The 18929-nt window shown below is 39.7% G+C and overlaps 1 protein-coding gene across 2 annotated transcripts in view; it reads right to left on the reverse strand.

Moving 5' to 3' along the window:
- The window catches only part of macf1a (microtubule actin crosslinking factor 1a), a 152952-nt gene that overhangs the window by 66869 nt on the left and 67154 nt on the right, over positions 1-18929 (reverse strand). For both annotated transcript variants that reach the window (XM_066673522.1, XM_066673523.1), the window contains 30 exons: positions 16377-16543; positions 16061-16173; positions 15773-15879; positions 15498-15617; positions 15092-15187; positions 13790-13917; positions 13596-13689; positions 13106-13260; positions 12491-12782; positions 11971-12099; positions 11533-11610; positions 11232-11393; positions 10793-10897; positions 10467-10562; positions 10242-10367; positions 9104-9256; positions 6388-6542; positions 5992-6118; positions 5648-5831; positions 5327-5493; positions 4220-4398; positions 3992-4130; positions 3712-3905; positions 3275-3434; positions 2860-2943; positions 2624-2731; positions 2402-2500; positions 1645-1764; positions 1349-1440; positions 1095-1230 (listed from right to left, as the gene is read on the reverse strand). In XM_066673522.1, the coding sequence (XP_066529619.1) occupies positions 1095-1230; positions 1349-1440; positions 1645-1764; positions 2402-2500; positions 2624-2731; positions 2860-2943; positions 3275-3434; positions 3712-3905; positions 3992-4130; positions 4220-4398; positions 5327-5493; positions 5648-5831; positions 5992-6118; positions 6388-6542; positions 9104-9256; positions 10242-10367; positions 10467-10562; positions 10793-10897; positions 11232-11393; positions 11533-11610; positions 11971-12099; positions 12491-12782; positions 13106-13260; positions 13596-13689; positions 13790-13917; positions 15092-15187; positions 15498-15617; positions 15773-15879; positions 16061-16173; positions 16377-16543 (4065 nt within the window). The remainder of the gene's footprint in view (positions 1-1094; positions 1231-1348; positions 1441-1644; positions 1765-2401; positions 2501-2623; positions 2732-2859; positions 2944-3274; positions 3435-3711; positions 3906-3991; positions 4131-4219; positions 4399-5326; positions 5494-5647; positions 5832-5991; positions 6119-6387; positions 6543-9103; positions 9257-10241; positions 10368-10466; positions 10563-10792; positions 10898-11231; positions 11394-11532; positions 11611-11970; positions 12100-12490; positions 12783-13105; positions 13261-13595; positions 13690-13789; positions 13918-15091; positions 15188-15497; positions 15618-15772; positions 15880-16060; positions 16174-16376; positions 16544-18929) is intronic.

Raw genomic sequence — 18929 nt, forward strand, 5'->3', positions numbered from 1 at the left:
AATTATACATATGCACTATGAACATGGACATTAATTACTGTGCAAAAGTCAGAGGCCACCCTTCATTTATTCAATTCCCACATTTTAATTTGTCAAAACATGTGATGTTATATAAAAGATAATCCACCTACACAAAAATTAGAGTGAGGAAATTTATGACGTAACTAAGGTCAATTTCCAATTTTATTGAATGAAATTAGAGGTACTTAGATATAAGAACCAGAACATAAGTAGTTCTTAAGTGCTACAGACCTGGAAAAATAGATTGGATTGAAAAACTTAAAGCGTGACTTCAAAAAAAGAATAAAAACTTAAAAGAAGGCACATAGTGGATGTTCTCTTACTTAAGCAAGGTAATTCATTTTATATATATATATATATATATATATATATATATATATATATATATAAACTGTGCTAAATGACATGTTTTATGTATTATTTCAGTGTCAAATCCATTCCAGTAGGGTCAGTGGAAACAAAACCCATCTGTAAACCTTGTAATTAAAAGCTGAGCTGAATCAGGTGTGTGTGGGTAGAAAAATCAATCACTACACCATGCTGGATTTCACCCCTCCAGGACTGGATGTGTGCACTCCTCTTGTAATGCTTAAACTACTCTGACAATGAGCTTAGAATTGCTACTCCTTTAATCTATAAGGCTACATAGTAGCAAAAGGCAGATGTGTTGGATGAAGATGGCAAATTATGATTGTAGTGAAATGATCACAGGCATGCTGTGAACAGTGAGGTATTCACTCCATGCTGTTAAAAAAATGATGTTATGTCAAATCAAATCTATGTATGGAGGTAATGTGGATGTCAAAAACAGATGTGAAAAGCAACATATAACATGCAGTACTGAGTCTTTCTCCTACAAACACACACACATTCACACACACACACACACACACACACACGCACGTGTATACACACGCGCACACACGCAATTGTGTACAATCACTCTAGCAGGTTTGAAACTTTAACAGATGGCAACCATATAAAGCAACAGAACAGAAGCACTGTTTTGCAAGCATTTTGTTTTTTAAACTCATTTTGGCAGCCATTGCCCCTGTATTCACTGTACACTCTACCTTTTGTTTCTCCTCTTTGGCAAGTTGTTCTTCCAGCTGTTGAAGCTTTGCAGAAGAACTGTCACATAGCTGGTTATAGGTAGCAGTCAGCTCATTCAGCTGTGATGTCACTTGGGCACGCTCTTCAGCAGATAACCTAAATAAAAAGTAAGATACAACAGTACAATGTCATATTTCTCAAAAAATATAAATGAAAACACAAAAACACAACACAAATCATGTATTGAATGAGTGCCAGGCAGTACCACACTCACTTGCTGGCCTGTTTTGACAGAAGGAAGACCTCCGATCTCTTGATAGCTTCTGCTATTTCTTCTTTTTTAGCAGCTAACTGTTCATTCATTGCCTGAACAAGGAGAGAAGAATATAAAAGCAAATAAATAAACATAACAAAAAAGTGCATTTTCTTTGTGCTTGTACAATCTTAGAAAGTTGCACATTTAAAAAGTTGCACATTTAACCCATCTGTGGTAGCAAACACACACATACACACAAGCAGCTAGATGTTAGGTGCCCTATTTTAAGATAGAGGTAGGAAAACAAATCATACCTGCTGCACAGCAAGTGATGGCTCAGGTTGTCCTGCAGCTCTCTCCTGGAGACCCTTAACCCAGCCTAGCAGCTCAGAGACTTGGCCCACATGGGCCTGTCTCTCCTCTTCAACTTGTTTCTGTTCAGAGAAGTACATTTTCATTGTGACAGTCAAAGGGGACATATTACACACCCTTTCCACATGTTAGCACCGGGGTCTTTATAAAACATCTGTGAAATGCTTTGTTGAAAACATCACAAGGATCAAACATCACAGCACCTTGTCTAAATAGCCCTGTTCAGAATGTCCAGTTTGAGTGCCTGTTCCTTTATAAGAGAAAGAGCCACTGTTTACCCCAAAGTAAGCACACCACAGTGAGCAGTATCTGTTTTTTACACATTGTTGAATAGTTCTCTTTGTTCTCCATTCACATGTCCCAATTTCAGTACTCTAAATTCGCAGTGCTCGTGTTTGCTTCGCTTTGTATAACCTCGTCTTTGTGCTCTGAAATAAAGGAGGCAGTGCAATTCTAAAGCCTTTGCACTTGAAGGAATATGAGCAAAATAAGAATATCTCATTTATCCCAAGTATTCGGACTTAGGCAGCCCACAAACACTGGTTCGTATTATTCCAGTTTGATGGTTGGTAACCTCCAGATAAACAAATTATTGTGCATGAATGTTTTTTTTTTGTCCCCTTTAATGTAATACGAAGAATAGAAAAAAATAAATTTTTAAGTCAAACAATTGCAAGATTAGAGAGCTTCAATAAATACCTCTTCTTCTTCGAGTCTCCGTAATGCATCACTTATGTACTTGACATGCTGAGTTGTCAAGGTCACCAGAGCTGTGTAACGTGTGCGCAAATCCATAAACTAGAAAGGCAAACAGGCTCAGCATTACAGGAAGCCAATTTAAATCACTAACTGAATCAATCCATGAAGAAAACAAACATGCTTGCCACCACCCTGGCTCATATTCATTGTGTCCTTTCTTACTTCTTGAGTTATGGCGTCTGATGAAGAATGCATCCTTCTCCTTTTCACAGGTGACTTCTGCGTTGATTCTACAAAAGCTCTAAATGTCATGAGCTGCAGTTCGTAGTCCTAAAAAACAAACATGGAGACAGAAATAATATCTGAGAATAGATGTTTGAGAAAATAGTTTCATGAGGGCTGCCTGAAAAAGCACAGGTAACAGTATCTGAATCAGTCCATTCTGAAAGCATGCTTACTTTGACAGCAGTACAGTAATGTTTAGAGTGGGTCTGGCACTCATCCAGTTTGACTTGGTTCTGCTCAATCTCAGCCACCAAAGCCTGTAGAGATACAGTTCATTACAATACAACATTTGCATTTATTGCAGTATGTGTGAGGTGTAAGAATGCTGTGCACATTTAGGGCCGCTCTTAAGTGACTTTCAAAGATTTTCTTTTAAATGAGAGGGTTTGGGACAGTTTGTCTCCTTAACATAAACAGAGCTGGTATTTTACATTTAAAGATTTATTTTATTATTAATTTATTAATTAATCATTATAACCTTCTGTGAGTTACTGCCAAGAAAGTAATCCTTATAAGTGTACCTTATTTAATCAATATCTGTTCTGATTTTGAAAAATATCAGGGAGCACCTGTGAGATTCTTACGCACCGTTTGCTGTGCAAGCTGTTCGGACAGTGCTTTGCTGTCGCTCTGCTCAGGCTGTGTGTTCTCCTGTTTCTCTGTGGTCTCTTCAATCCAGTTAATTAGAGCAGAGTGACCCTCTCTGTATTGCTGGAGCACTGAGCCCAGCATTTCCAGATCAGCTTGCCTTTACAACACACATATACACAATGGTTGTTACTGGTCAAAATCATATACAACTCAAAAAAACATTTAAATCATATACAAAAAGAGATACAATTCTTTTGTTTATTAATTCCTATCTTTATAATACGTTTTAACTGTATATTTTCAAACATACCAATTTTACTCTTTGATCAGTTAATGATGATCAGCCATTCTTACAGCTCTATAAAACACCCTTACACCACTCTCCCTCTCCAGCTTCTTCTATCCATTAAACATTCACCTGTAAAATGACTTACCGTGTCTCCATTTGTCTACGAACTCCATTCCACCTCTCTGTGAGCTGGTGGGCTTTCTCTTGGTAGCGGTCTACCTCTGGACTGCGGTCAGGATGCAGTTGGCTGAGCTGAGTGCCTGCCTCCTGGGCCCACTGCACTTCAGAACTTAGAGACTGGAAGATGTGATCCTGCTCATTCAGCTCCACATGCCACTTCTGGAAAAAAAGATTGATAGTGAAAGAAAGGGAATGGCATGTTTGCAATGTAAATGGTGAACTGTACTTATGCTAATATGCATCACCTTTAGTTGTTCTCTCAATGCCTGAATGGCACTGGTGTCAGCAGGAACAATGTCTTCCTCACTGAGCCGGCCCTCATACTTCTTCAACTGACTCTCAGCTGCTTTTAAGCTTCTCGTCAATACGTCCACTGTCTTTAGCCTGAGAGGAAAGGGTTTGTACCTCATTTAAAGAAAATGGAATGAGAAACTGTTGTCTGAGAGAATGTGTGCACATCTATTTGTACTGACTTGTGCAGATAGACTGAGGACAGTGAGTTGAGTCTCTCTATTTGCTCCACAGCCAGATTGAGCTCGGAGCGAAGCAGAGGCACACTGGATGAAGTGGGCTTGTCCTCAAAGAAGCTTACACATCGACGGGACACGTCACCAAGACTGGACTGAAGACCTTTCAGATCCTGCTGTAGCTTCTGCAGGTAAAAGAAAAACAAATATCAGTCATTTATGACACTGAGAATATTCTCTTATTTGGAGACACTTAGAGTGAAAAATGCTGTAATAAAAATACTTAAAGGCATCCCATAATCTGACTGCTGGCTTTAGCAATTCCTAATAATTCTAAAGTTTTCAAACCATTTTACAAATGAAAAATCTAATCATATTTACATCTACACTCCTTTTCCTTTTTATCGGGTCCACTGACCATAGAGGAGCTCTTTGTGGTTAAACAATTAAAGACTTTAGTCCATCTGTTTCCCTACATACTTTCTTCTCCCTAATTCCCCTGCTGATTTATGGTTAGGACCCTATGGTTAGTGCTGGTAGTGTCACTGCTGGAATGAGAATGGCCCGCTAATCAAAAATCCCCAGCCAACAGAGTTCTGTGTCCACTGATAAAGGACTAGAGGATGACCAACACAGCAGCAGAGGAGCTACTGTCTGACAATACATCTACATGTTGAACAAATGAGGTGTCTAACAGAGTGGAAAGTGAGTGGACATTTATTTGACAATTATTTAATGATGTCTCAAAGACCTAAAAAGGTAGAAGTTTAACCTAATAAAGCAGAACACCAAAGTTGAAATACTGGTACTATATTCTGTGTCTTCTACATTCAAGTCTCAAACCTGAATGAAATGTCTGAAAATTGGTCTTGAGAGAAAAAAGGTCTGGAGCTCAAAATAATAGAAATTGCACAAAATATTTTCCCTAAAACTGTTCACTTTTACCTAGCACACTAACAGAAACACCTCCTCATACACGATAAGCTGTTTTGAATACAAACATAATTGTCAATAGCATGTAAAATGTGTGTTAAAAAAAAACAAAACAAAACAAAAAAACATGACAACATTTCTTGGCCAGATGAGGGAGCTGTTAAAACAGTAATATCTTACCTCTTGTTCTGCTATATGAAGTGCAGTGTCGGCACGATCTCCTGACAAGCCACTGGGAGGCGAAGCCTGCATGCCTCTTATCAGCCTCTGCTCTGCTTCCTGCAGATGAGACTTGATACTCTGTAGCTCTGAGAGGTATGAACGAGATAATGATTCATCCTTCTCCACTGAGGCCGTGAGAAAAGAGAGAAAGAGAGAAAGAAAGAAAGCAACAGAGACAAAAAGCAAAAATTAATTATGACCGTAACCCTTCTGAAAATACATTTCTGGATCCTTTTGTCAACACATCTGAAGCACACAGTGCTAGGTCTGCCTGCTTACCTGTCTCCAATGAAATCTGCAGTGCTTGACAGTGCTGGCGACAATTCTCTGCCTCTTTTTCAAGTTCTCGCCTCTCAGACAGAGCAAAAAGGGAACTTTCATGACTGTCCTGCAGGAAGTCAGCCAGATGGGTATCCAAGTTCTCTAGGGCCTGCTGTCTATCAGACGGTGATTGTGAACGCACCTACAGAAACAGAGATGGTAGGGTCAGAAAGCTGCTTTATCACCTGAATTCCAGTCATATTATTTAGCTATTAAACTGAATGTTTATTACTCTGTTATGAATGTAGTTTAGGTCGATATAACAATCAATCAAGCAATCAATATATATTTAAAATACTGACCGTATCCAGGGTCCAGGAGGAGATGTTGCCGATGTCTTTTTGCAAGTAGTGCCAAGTTACAACACTCTTCATGTTCATATGCAACTGGTGCCATAAAGACATTACATTCTGGTAGAGCTGCTCCATTCTATTGACAGGAGACACAAATGACATCTCATTAGCTTCCTGCTCAATCCACATGCATGAAAAATAACTCAACCTTAGGAGGTCTTGGTATGACCTTTGTTTATATGTGGTATCATGTAGATTTATGCACAGCCACCAATAATTTCTCAGTGCTTTAGTACTTTAAACAAACAGAAGAGTCTTGTGAGCACACTGAGCGTCACTGCAGGACCCAGATTAGAGATGAAATTGGCTGTACACATGGAATTCGTGTCAGTGAACGTGCTGTACCTGTTTGCAGTTTCAATGGCTTCCTGATTAGGGGGTGGAATGGTGAAGCATACTGAAGGCACCATAGCCTCATTCCCTGTAGGACTGATGATCTTCCACTTTGTCCTTTGAGTGTTATCCTCCAACACACACTCTTCTCCTTTACTGACTGTTATCTGAGAGTGAGAGAGAGGGAAAGAGTGAGAGAGAGAGAGAGAGAGAGAGAGAGAGAGAGAGAGAGAGAGAGAGAGAGAGAGATGGGAGAAAGGGGAATGGGAAGGGATGGAAGGTAAGATAAAAAAAAAATAAGCAAAAACGTAAATAAAAAAATGTGGATTAAATAAAGTATATATTTCAGGTTATCAAGCAAATAATGGGAAATAAAATGTTAATGCTAATGGGCCTCATATGGGTAACCAAACTAAGGTATAATGTATCAATGCAGTTTCTCTTACATCTCCTTTGAACTACGGTAAGTATTCATAGGTGTAAATCTGTTGTGCAACAGCACACTATCCGGAGATCCAAAAAGGGTTTGTGTTGATCTTTTGTTGAAGCTTTATTTTACCTTAGCTTAGCTCTAAGCTGCTTGTGAACTATTTGTGAAAAATAAGACGGACATTTTAAGCAAATAAATCAGAAGGGAGATGTGTGTGTGAAGAGTCTGGTGCCTCACCCATCCTGTCACCCTGCCCCCTGCACACAAAGTAGATACTGCCCTACAGTACGATATGGGGTAGCAGAATTCACTTTTGTGAATTCACATTTATAGAAAATTAATATGTTGAAAGCTAATTTCACACTTTGCAGCTGGTGTCCTAGAATCTGTATTCTACAGGGATTTGGTCAGAAGTTGATCATTTAAGGCATTGGTTCTCAGTCCATGTCCTGGAGGGCCACTGCAGGTTGTAGTTTTCTCCTCACTAGATATCACACTTCAACTTCTGAAGGGATCACTAATTAGTTCAAAAGCTACATCAGTTTAGTTGGGAGCAGAGGAATCTCTAAAATGTGCAGGGCAATGGCCCACCAGGACCAGGACTGAGAACTACAGATTAAACGAATGCAATTCTAATCTCTCACTAGTAATGCCCCAAAACAAAAATTCTTGACTGAAACTACAGTGAGGTAACAAGCACCAAACGTTAACATTTGGTTGTTTTTTTTTTTAATTATTATTAATTTTATTGCTATTACTGCTTTTTTGTTGTACCGCTCCATATGTTTATTTTTTTTTTTGCCTTTTATTGAAAAATTACAATGTATTTAAGTGTTTCAATGTTTTATTTAATATAAACTTCATTCCAATATGCTGGTACTTTATGAACATGCTAGCACTGACTAGGTTAAGAGAGCAAAGGAAATATTTTAGTATAAAGATTTATAATTGATTTGCTTGTTATTCATTTTTTACATGAATGCAGATTGCAGTATATTAAATAGGAATTTGAATACTGACGTCTGAGCAATTCTGAGATAGTGGGTTTAAAGCTAAAGCAGGAGCATTACAGTGTTAAATTTGAACTGAGTGTGCAGAGCCAGGTCAAAAAGCAGAGGGCAGAGTTAAAAGAGCGATTAGCAGCAGTACCTGAGAGTTGGCCTTGCCAGCCCCGCAGACACACAAGAGGAAGGGAAAGAGGGAAGAGGAAAGAGACAGAATGGGTAAACAGGAGGGGGGGAAGTCGGGATAAAGAGAAAGGGTGGTAGGAGGAAGGGGGGGGAGAAAGAGATTATTTTGGGCATTGTTAAGACCCGACCTAACTGTGACAAATGTGATTATAGTTATTTTTAAAAAATGGCTGGCACATGACTGAATATTTATGACTGAGCAGAACAAAAACGAGTATGAATGAGATCTCTCATGAGCTGGACGTGGCATGTGTGGAGTGGGGCATGGCATGTGTTCATCACTGCTGCAATCCAGACAGTAAGCATTGCACCTCCACCTGACCATGCCGCTCTGCTTCCATCTCAGTGACCACACACTCTCCATCAGTACACCAATAGTGAAAATAGCTCAATCGAAGGTACTTTTGCCTCCATAGAGGCTCAGCAGTCAGGCAGCAGACTGCCCTATGTGCCAGATATTTGGAGGTGGTGATATTTAATTCAAGAGACTTTCAAAGCTCATGTCACATCAAACCTGACAGCAACCAAATGCATTTGCACATTTTCAACCTGCTGAAAATTCAGAAAACGGACATCTTCCTTGTGCTGTGGTGGCATTTTTAATGCACTAAAGAAGAAGGTAAAGCAAGAGTGATGAGTTAGCAGCAGTCTTCGAGATTTATTCTAAAAAGAAAAAAACCTTCTCCTGTGATTCCTTTCCTTAAAATCTAGTCTTATGCTTCCAATATTCTTTAAGGCTTTGTGAGGGATCACATGTACCATCAAAGAATGTGGGAGTAGTTTCCTTTAATACTTTGCTCTTGGATTTGTGAATGCACTATATGAGAAAACCTGATTACAGTCCATTTGTTTCACTGTACAAAAAAAAAAAAAATGTACTTCCTTGGTGCCTTGAGATGGACAGCCAAAGGGAGTTGAGGGCAGGGTATGAGCAGGGCAGAATGGGAACACACAAGAAATGGCCTTAAAACTGATTTAGGATCAAGTTCTCCTCAGCACTGGCCAAGGAGAACAGACCATAGATCAGTCCTTAAGGGTTCAATACAGTGCAAGACAGGTGAGCCAAGCTGAAACAAGGTGGTGTGGGTGGGAGTTATGTATTTCATACCTCTATTTGTCTGTAGTCACAAATGGCACGAATTGGCGTGGTGGTACCCAGAATGCAGTCAGCACTGCGTGGACGGAGTTGTACCACTGTCTTTGCACGTCCTACTAGGCTGGCCACTGAACTACGGTACTCAATCAGTTGCTCCTTCTCCTCCTGTGGGATTGTTAAACGACCTCATGAATAAATAACTTGATGAAGCAAACCACATTTAAACCTATGCATATCATGCGAACATCTTTACGCCAATATTTTGTATCTCCGATCTGCTTTGATCAGGTTTACCAGAGGTGCCAATGTTTGTAGCTACTGTATGAAACTGCCTGCTAATCGACTAAAATTACTTTACACTTTCTTCATGTACACTACTTTACAGAGTGTAAATCTAGAAGAGTACAACTGCACTTCCTCAGCTGAACCTTCAGTGCCTCCTAAAAGTACTATTTTGTGCATTCCGCTAAAGCAGTGTAAACACCCTGCACTTCCAACTGTACTTCTCATCTCCTTTTGGCCATTTAGGAAATGCCAACTGCTCAGGCCCGCTGTGGCAGCCCTCCCTCGAAGAGCCATCTGCTGTGTGCTAGGCAGGTGAAAGCCAGCTCAGCAAACCTGTCCATGTGGGTGTGAGTAAGTTCATTATGGCTTTAATGTTCAAAGCACTATGAAACATTTTAATTTTTTAATTATTTACTAAACATTAACATTTTAAAATATTTAAATATGAAAATGTCAAGACCTTTCTACTTACTAATGCAAAACATAAAAAAGGCTTATCCTACCACTGGGTAATGATAAAGTTTAAAGCCACTAAAAATATTTCTCCCCTTATCATGCATTAATCTCCTTCCTGTCTGCTTCATTACCTAGTGCAATATGATTGTGTTTCTTCAGCCAAGAATATTTAAGATATTTGTCAGTACAGAGTGCCAGACTTCTGATGTGTGAATTGTTAACGACACAAAATATTTGTTGTTGTTGTTTTTTATTTATTTGTTTTTTTCCAATGTGATAAAAGTGTTGGTTATCTGAATTTGTTTATTATTTTCAAACATTCCAGTGATTACATTAATTCCTGTATTACCAAATGCTTTTTGTAGCTCTAGTGTACATGCATATGTTTAATCAAAGACAACAATCTTACCATGGAGTCTTGCAGCAGGTCCTCCAGTTTGCCTAGTCTACTGTTTTTGTCACAGGTGTACTGCCTTTTAATGGTGTCTTGAAGCTGTCGCAAGTACAGCTCACACTCTCGTGCATCACCCATATACTGCAAACAGAGTGCAAAGCAACATAGCATAAGTGTTTCACCCAGGTAAACATGTGCACTAACTATATATATATATATATATATATAAATATTCTGTACCTGAAAATAGGCAGTGTTGTCCTTGAGGTGCTGCTCCACACACACACACAGTTCTCTGACCCATTGCCACTGTGTTTGCAGGGCAGCACTGTAGGCCTGTGAGTGTTGCAAATGGCACCATTAAAATAATTCACAAAAAGACTTTCTTTAAAAATATGTCGAATTTAGAATGACAATCAGAAAGTATAATGAAAAATGAGTATGTCTGGGTCATGTTAAATAAAAGCATAGTGATTTTGTTCCAGTTTCTTTAATCCTAAATTTTCCTTGCTGGATAAAATCCCTTTATGGTTTCGGTCAGTCATGCATGATAACTGAGAACCCACCTCTACGGTCTGTTTGGCTGGGTGGTTGTCCTGACACAACTGATCAGCTGTTTCCTGTAGGGAGCGCATAACGTCCTGCTTTTCTTCCAACTCTGACCTCATTTCCTGAGAGAGAATGACAAACATTTAAGCTCAGGCTAAAGTGTGTCTGCTTTATGCTATGGTTCCAAAGATACATACGCTATCAAAATAACTTATAAAACCACAAAAAAGCTAAATAAATTCCCTTAAATTAAATTATGAAGATATAGTGGCCCTGACGGATTCCTTTCATCTTAAAGAGGGAAAAATATCACGGCATTGAAGGCTATTATACAAAGATGCAAAGAAGTAAATCAGGACACTGCTGCTACAATTAAAAATAAGCTATGACAAACGGAAATGGGCCACAATTGTCTAGAATATTTTTTGTCTCCTGTGTACACCAAATGTCACTCACAGCATACTGCTCTCTCTTGGCAGTCATGTTGGTGTTGTTCTCACTCCAGTCAAAGGCCAGCTCTTCCTCTTCCTTCTCATTCAGCCAGATGAGCTCCTCAGTGCAATGTGACACAAATGCGCGCAGGCTCTCCAGGCAACGCAGTCGCCATGACGAATGCTCCTGCAATTTGATAGTGATTTGATGGCCTCAGTATAATATAAATCATATTACCACTCTTGGTGCCATGCAGTCTCTAGTTCATATTACATGCAGGTTCTCTGTATTCCTGCACACAGGGCACCAACAAAGACAAACTCACAAGTAATTTGCAGTACTGGTTCTCCAGCTTGGACAAGGTTTCGGAATAACTGCTTCTGAAGTTGGGAGATACTCTTGGCTGAAAAAGAAGAGTGAACAAGGGAGGCAGCAGGCATTAATGAAGTAGTGACCATTTTTAATGTTTTGTATTTTGGTTATTGCAATCACATTTAACTTCTTATCATTAAAAAAAAAGGATAAACTCTACCTGACCTAAACACTCTTAAATTTATTTTGTTCACTTATATAGTTTATTTAGGACACATAAACTAAACTAAACTGTTGTGCATTCCTCTTATACTTTCCAGGTGTTAAATATTACTGTGGGAATTAAAGAATATTGTAAAAGTAATGTGTAATTAGTGTGATTTGAGAGAAACCATTATTTTTTTCCGCTAATACGAGTATTTTCCCTAATACGGTTGAGCAATGGCAGTACCTCATAGCTGCGGGCCTCTTTTAGACTGTGGAGCAGCTCTTCCACTGCTTTGTGGATGGTGTGGTGATCCTGCAGGTGCTGCTCAACAGAGGGCAGATCTGAACCCCATTCAGCCTGCTCCAGCAGTTCCTAACACACAAAAATAAACACATACAGTACATTGCCACAATGCCCTGTACATTTACCTAAATTTTAATTTCACTCAGATAACATTAGGAGCTTGTCTGGGACTTGTCTGAACATCACATTCCATTCTGAAGACGACACATGATACTCAGGATTTTGTATGTACCTTGGCTCCATTCACAGCTCTAGTCCAAACTTGAGAATTATTAGAAAATTATTTGGAGAAAGGTGGAAAAATTGTAAATGTGATTGGTTGTTTACACAGCAATTTCACCAGTGTTAAACCAACACAAATTGTAATACTCTCAGTATTATTTTAGCAATAATAGTGTTGATTTAACACTGGTGAATGTGGATTCACTTGAAGCTTTCTCTATGTCCCACTCTTACAGACCTGCGCCTGTTCCACCCATCCCAGAAGCTCGTAGATGAAGCGTAAACTCCCTTCGTCTTCAGACGACGACATGGCTACCAGGTCTGAGCGGGTCATGGGGCGTCTGAGTAGTGTTGCTGCAGCGCCAACAGCCCCTAACAGTGTCTGTGCTCCAAGTGTTGCCAGACTGCCTGCTGAGCCCCTCTGAGCTGTCTGCTCTCCCAGCAGCCCTCCGGACGAGAAGTGACCTTTCCTGTACACACTGGAACACTGCAGCCGGAGGGAGACCAGCTCCTCCTGTAGACGTGTCACTCTGCAGAGCAGGGGGTCAGTTAAGATGCAGTCGAACATACAAAAAGTATGACAGCTTTAAATTACAATTAAACACTCATGAGGCCAACTTTGCTGATAATTTAATCAATAGTAATAATCATTATAATAACTTAGATTTTCACAGATGTTGCCACAAAGGACAAGAAAAACATCTTTGTAAATCAACACTTGATCAGTAGATTCTGAAGCGTCCTATTCTCATCTAACACACTGATAAATATCCTTTCATCCTCTATATTTCGTTTTTGTCCTACATTTTTCCCAGCAGTGATTCACCTTTGCTGTGCCCTCCCTTTCACATACCTGAAAGCAAGTTGCTCTACTTGGTAGTATTTCTCATCTCTGAGAACCTGCAGGTCCATGTTCAGTTGGCGGACCAGAGCCTCGCAGTCCTGCAGGTATACACCCAGCTCCTGTTCACAACGTGCTGGTTCCCCATTCTCAAGATTTGACAGGTCCTGTCATCACACACAGAAACGCACACAGACACACTCTTTGAATTACTGCTAGTTATCATTAAAAACGTATGGCACAAGAAAGCAATAGGCTGTGATTCCGATGACGTGTGAAATCCAGACAGAGGACAGTAGGTGAAAAACACTATGAAGGAGATGGAGGCGAGGGGCCTGTATTGTGCTAGGTTAGATGATATTACGCGAGAACTTTACAAAGAGGAAATAACAACATAAGTTGGAGGTGATGTTTATGTCCATCTGCAATTTATGCAGCAACGTGATGTAAATCGAAAAGAATCTATTGCTGATTCTACATATTCAACTTATGCTTTACTCACTGCCTGTAATGTGTTCTTGGCAAGTGTGAGTTTCTCCTCACAGTCCACAGCCATATTCTGGAATTTATTAGCCTTTTGTAGAAGCAGCTCAAGCCTGAAATCCAAAGAAGACAGTAAGACTGCTGTATACAACACTTACTTTAAAGAAAAGAAATAAAAAGCTTTATTAGATGTGTTGTAATACTGCTCTTCACCTCTCCACTGCCGGCCGCAGTGACTTTTCTCTCTCCAGCATCTCCAGGATCAGCTTACCCCACTCATCTTCCAGGTCGTTAGGGTGAAGACCCTGGGGTAGCTTGATGCGGCCAAACTCAATCCATGCCTGAAAAAAAAGGTCCATAGTTCACCACAACTTATCTTCATGTCTAAAACTAAATTTCAACTAAATATATTGTAAAGGGCACATATTGTATAACAAATAATGTTTTGATGGGTTTGCACATTAATTTAGGTATCACAAATCACAAACTGCGAACTAAAACAATTCAGTAGCTTTTTTGTGGTTAGCCTAAGTAAGAAAACATGGCATAAATCAAGATGTTCTGATTTTGCACTGCTTTTTACATTAAGTTCAGAGGCTTAAGGATTGTCCCGTCTCCTCGTCTTCAATCACAGCTCTGGACACGCATTTATGTGAGAGTGTGAATAAAACAAACACAAACAGCATGGGGGAATAAAATTACTGAGTTAACACGAAGAACACAAACGGAGAAGAAAAAGAAAGAAGTGAAAATGGCTAAAAATCAGAGATTTGGCTTGACACTTCTCACTGTAGTGCACTGACTAAAGCTAAGGCTCATTCTCATCTAAGGGAAAAGGTGCTGAAACCTGGCAGTCTGAATAGGGCTATTCAGACAAGGTGAGGATGTTGCTGTGTTGTTTGATCAGTGTTATTTGGAGCAAAGCATGTCACAGATTCTGATTAAGACCAAAGAAAACTGTAAACATGCCCCAATTACAATCAATATAACTCAACGCTAAACGTAACACACTCATTTAAAAAAACCTTAAATCTAACCTAACAGTGAGCTTCACTTTAAACCACTTCACACATTTCAAAATTTAAACCTAACCCATGAACATGTTATAAATAAATCTAAATTATACTCCTAACACTGGTGAGAATATACCAAGAATCACAAGGCAGATTGTTAACAATATGAACATTTGTAAATGAGCTGTATGGAGCCAAGAAATGACACGTGAATTATAATGTGTCTACGCTGAAACATATTTGTTTTTTCCTTTAAGCATTAGTTGCTTGTGGTTTCTGTTCCTGCATGCTTTCTTTTTCAGGAAAGACTATGCAACACTGTGATCTGTTATCCTGGGAGCCCTGATCTTTCTGTGCTGCAGGGGCCTTATGACAAACAATGTGACCTCCATTCATCAGCAGAATCAAGTTCAAACTCCAGATTCTCCATTTCTTCCTTCTTTGTTTTCATACTTTCATGATCTCCCTTTCATTTTAACATGTGCTTTTCTTTGTCTTTTACCTCTAGAAGTTTGTAAAGGTGTTCTATGTGGCCTTTCTCCATCTCCTTAGTTGGAATCTCTGTTTCTTTGAAGTGGATATACTCGTTATAAAGTGCCTGAGATTAGAGAAACACATTGATTAACAGTAAGCAGACACAGGAAAGAGTGAGTAACATCATACTGAACCATCAGGAAGTTATTACACACGCACACACTATATACACAAAGCAGTTTTGACATTTCAGGCACCTATATATCCTCCACTGAAATTAGGTTCTATTCCATTAAAGGCCCCCCCAATTCATTTTTTAACCGAAGTAGTTGTTGGCTTGGGCTTGTGCAGGAAAAGAGTTAAGATAAAATCTGACACACATTAACCTCATTTCAATTTATTCTAATTCAAGTGAGTTCCATGTGGTATCTTACCTTAAGCTCCACAGGGTTCTGGGGGAAGCTTTTGTTGGCCACGAGGCCTGTGTGCTGCCTCGTCCACTGAAGAAAAGATGAGAAACGAGCTTGGTATTCTGCCCATCGCTGATCAACCTCCTGAGAACATAAAGGATACCATACATGAGTAAAAAGAGGAATAAGGAGAGAGAGACAGACAAGAGAGATGCAGAGACTGAATGTTGGCAGCAGCAAAGGGAGAAGATATGTTAATCATTCATTTAAGTACTAGTGTGGAGGACATATTAACTTACATGTGGTGGGATGCCCTCTCCTCCCTCTGGGATTTTGGGGAAGGCATCATAAATCGAGGACACATAGGTAATGACCGATTTCTCATCCGGGGACGGTACGTCCACATCTAGTGGGGGCAGGGATAGGAAAGCGTGATAGAGATTGATGAGGCCAAGAATAATGTGAAAGGAGACTATGTTGGGCAGACAACAAATAAGCACTAAAACCAGTCATGTTTGAATAAGAACAACAGACAATGTAAAATTAAAGAGCGGATCATGTAAAGCGTGAAAAACACTCAATATTACCTTCTGCGTCAAGAAGACGCGTTACCCCAAGAGATTCGGCAATCTCAAAAGCTTGTTCCAGGTTTTCCCTGTTACTCTGCTGTGCCACCACTTCCATATCAATCAGGTCTGGCCTGAAATGTTACAAAGGAGGTAAATTATTGTTTGTGTGTGTCAACATTTCTTCAGTAAGAACTTTAATGTAAATTTGGAAAGAATGTTCTTATGTTTTTCACTTGGGTTCCCTCACTAATTCACCAATTCTCACATGCTAACCCACAACAAATCTGTGACTATTCAATCAATTACAATACAACATCAATTATCTTGAATTAACCTGTATCTGTGCAGCAGAGCGTTGAACATGTGGCCATCGCGCCAGCTGGAAGAAAAGTTGACACATCGCAGTCCAGAATAGCCCTCAGTGGCCTGCTGTGTCCACAACAGCAGCTTTTCTTTAGCTGTCAGGTCCCCTGACTCCCCACTCACATAAATCTCAGAGATCTGATGAAGAGAGAGGAACCAAAAACATCACTCAAATAAGATGGTGAACAACATAAACGAATGATGCAAATTTACACTGCTCACGAAAACACTTCTTTTGACATTTATTCTTTATTATCAGTGACTCAGAGAAACTAATTCAGTCAAGAGGTTTATTTACCGATCTTGAGTTATGCAGCTAGTACACTAATGTGTATGTTATGGAGTTATGAGTATCAACTATTAGGGGACATTTTGACACTAAGGGATTAAGATGCAAGTAAGAAACAGCATTTTTGTTTTGTTTATTTTTGTATTTCACTCACAAAACAGCCATACGTTATGTGAGAGTTCCACAAAACAAACACTGAAATGGTCTTCCAGGTCTGGCACCCATTTCACCTCCTCCCTGTGGTGCATAAGCTGCCAGGGTTCAACAAGGTAAGGTTTTGTCAGCAGTTCTTTCAGCCATCAGGGTGTTTGTTTCTTTACTTTCATTAATCAGTTCCTTTTATCTCTCCAGTGTGTTTGTGCCAGTTTTAAGCCCTGACTGCATTTTCTCATTAGCCCCACTAAAAACGGCCCATCTCCGTTAATGGGCTTTCCTAAAATGAACCACTTGTTTTCTTTCTCTAAAGCACCTTCTCCCATCCCTAACGGTCACCTCAGTTTATTATTCTCTCTGGTCTCTAGTGCCAAACTCCACTTATTTTGTTGGCAATCTTTCAACATTTAAATCACCGCCTTTAATGCAAATTCATTCAACTCGTTTCTTCTTTTTCTTCGTCTGCTCCTCCACCTCCCCCTCTCCTAAACGCTGTCCATTCAGACAAAAGGATGCAGTATGCCGTATCAGCCTGTGCCTTGCTCTCATCATCTGTATTCCTCTGTCATCCCTATCTGACCCTCTCCACTTGTTTGTTTAGATATATACATATAATAGCAGACTGAAGCTAGATATACAGCAGATAGCTCTGACTGCAGAGAATCAGAGGAGGAAGAAGAGAAAGACCCAAAGCAAATTAGAGAGACGGGAGTAGGGTATACAAAATACACTCTCCAAACTGCAATGCCAAAAGATTAACATGGCCAATTTGGAGGCACACCGAAACAGAACAGCAGCCCCGGTCTGAGCCTCTTACAGTAAAGATGATTAAAAGATGAGGTGAACTGTTTTGACTCCAAAGACACTATAGCTGGCCCTTTCATTGTGGTAAAGCACATTACGCCAGCTTAGTGTTACATTCAGACATTGTGCTCAGGGTAGTCTGAAAATAAATAAATAAACAATTTACAAACAATTTCAACATACTTTTAAATATGCTTCAATCATATGAATCAAACAGACCTGTCAACACATCTGGCACTAATATACAATTCCCTGAGAACGGATATAGACTTAGAGCAGAGACCTTAAGAATTCATGGCTGATGCCTCATGAACAGCCTGGCAGAGGACAGTGCAGTCTAAGCACTGTTGGCAGAATAAGATTCTAGATTGCATTTAAAAAGTCCCATAAAGTTTGCATATCCATTTGAAAAACAAATGAATAATCATATACCGGTATAATGACAGTTTCTTTAAAACATAGAACATAATAAAATTCACCATCTATACAGCGGTGGCCTAATGGTCACAATAGTTAGTTTGGGACTGGAAAGTCACTGGTCTGATCCCCACAACCAGCAGGAAAATGGCACAATCTACAGCTGAGGTGCCCATAAGCAAACACTGTACCTGAACTGTGTGTGTGCTCACTGCCTCTGTTTTTTATTTTTTTAATGAAACTGATGCACAAATAAAAAACCTGGAACTAAGTACAATAACACTATAAAAGAAAGAATGACAGTAAGATGTAAAGAGAGACAAAAATTAAGATGACCTGTTTCCTCTTCCCCACCCCCACCTCCCCAAGAGACTGCCTGCTTGCAGTCGACCTGATTAATGCGCATATTGAATCCATCTTTATTCAGATGAGGAGAAATACAGACATATATAAAGTTGGCAGCCAGAGCTGACACACAGTGTGCATAGCTCTTCTGCAGACAGGTCCATTAACACAAGCGACACTGTGTCTGGCTTTAAACCATTCAAGATTTTAGGATCTTCTATGACTTATCAGAGGGCAGTGAAGTGGAATATGAGGTCAATAGTGCTATAAAAATTAATTAATTCACTATCTGTAACCACTTATCAAGTTTACGGTCACGGTGAGTCCGGAGCCTACCTGCAATCACTGGGTGCAAGGCAGGAACACACCCTGGACGGGCTGCTTTGCAAAAATTTGGTGCATTAAATAACTGTGCAGCTGTAAGCACGTGTCCATTATTTTCAAAGCTATAACACCATAAACTAAGCCAGTCCACCTGGTGTGTTGCCACAAAATGGATAAAACATAAGCTCTGCC

The sequence above is a fragment of the Hoplias malabaricus genome, chromosome 6 (assembly GCF_029633855.1).
Source record: "Hoplias malabaricus isolate fHopMal1 chromosome 6, fHopMal1.hap1, whole genome shotgun sequence".
In the NCBI taxonomy this organism is placed as follows: domain Eukaryota; kingdom Metazoa; phylum Chordata; class Actinopteri; order Characiformes; family Erythrinidae; genus Hoplias; species Hoplias malabaricus.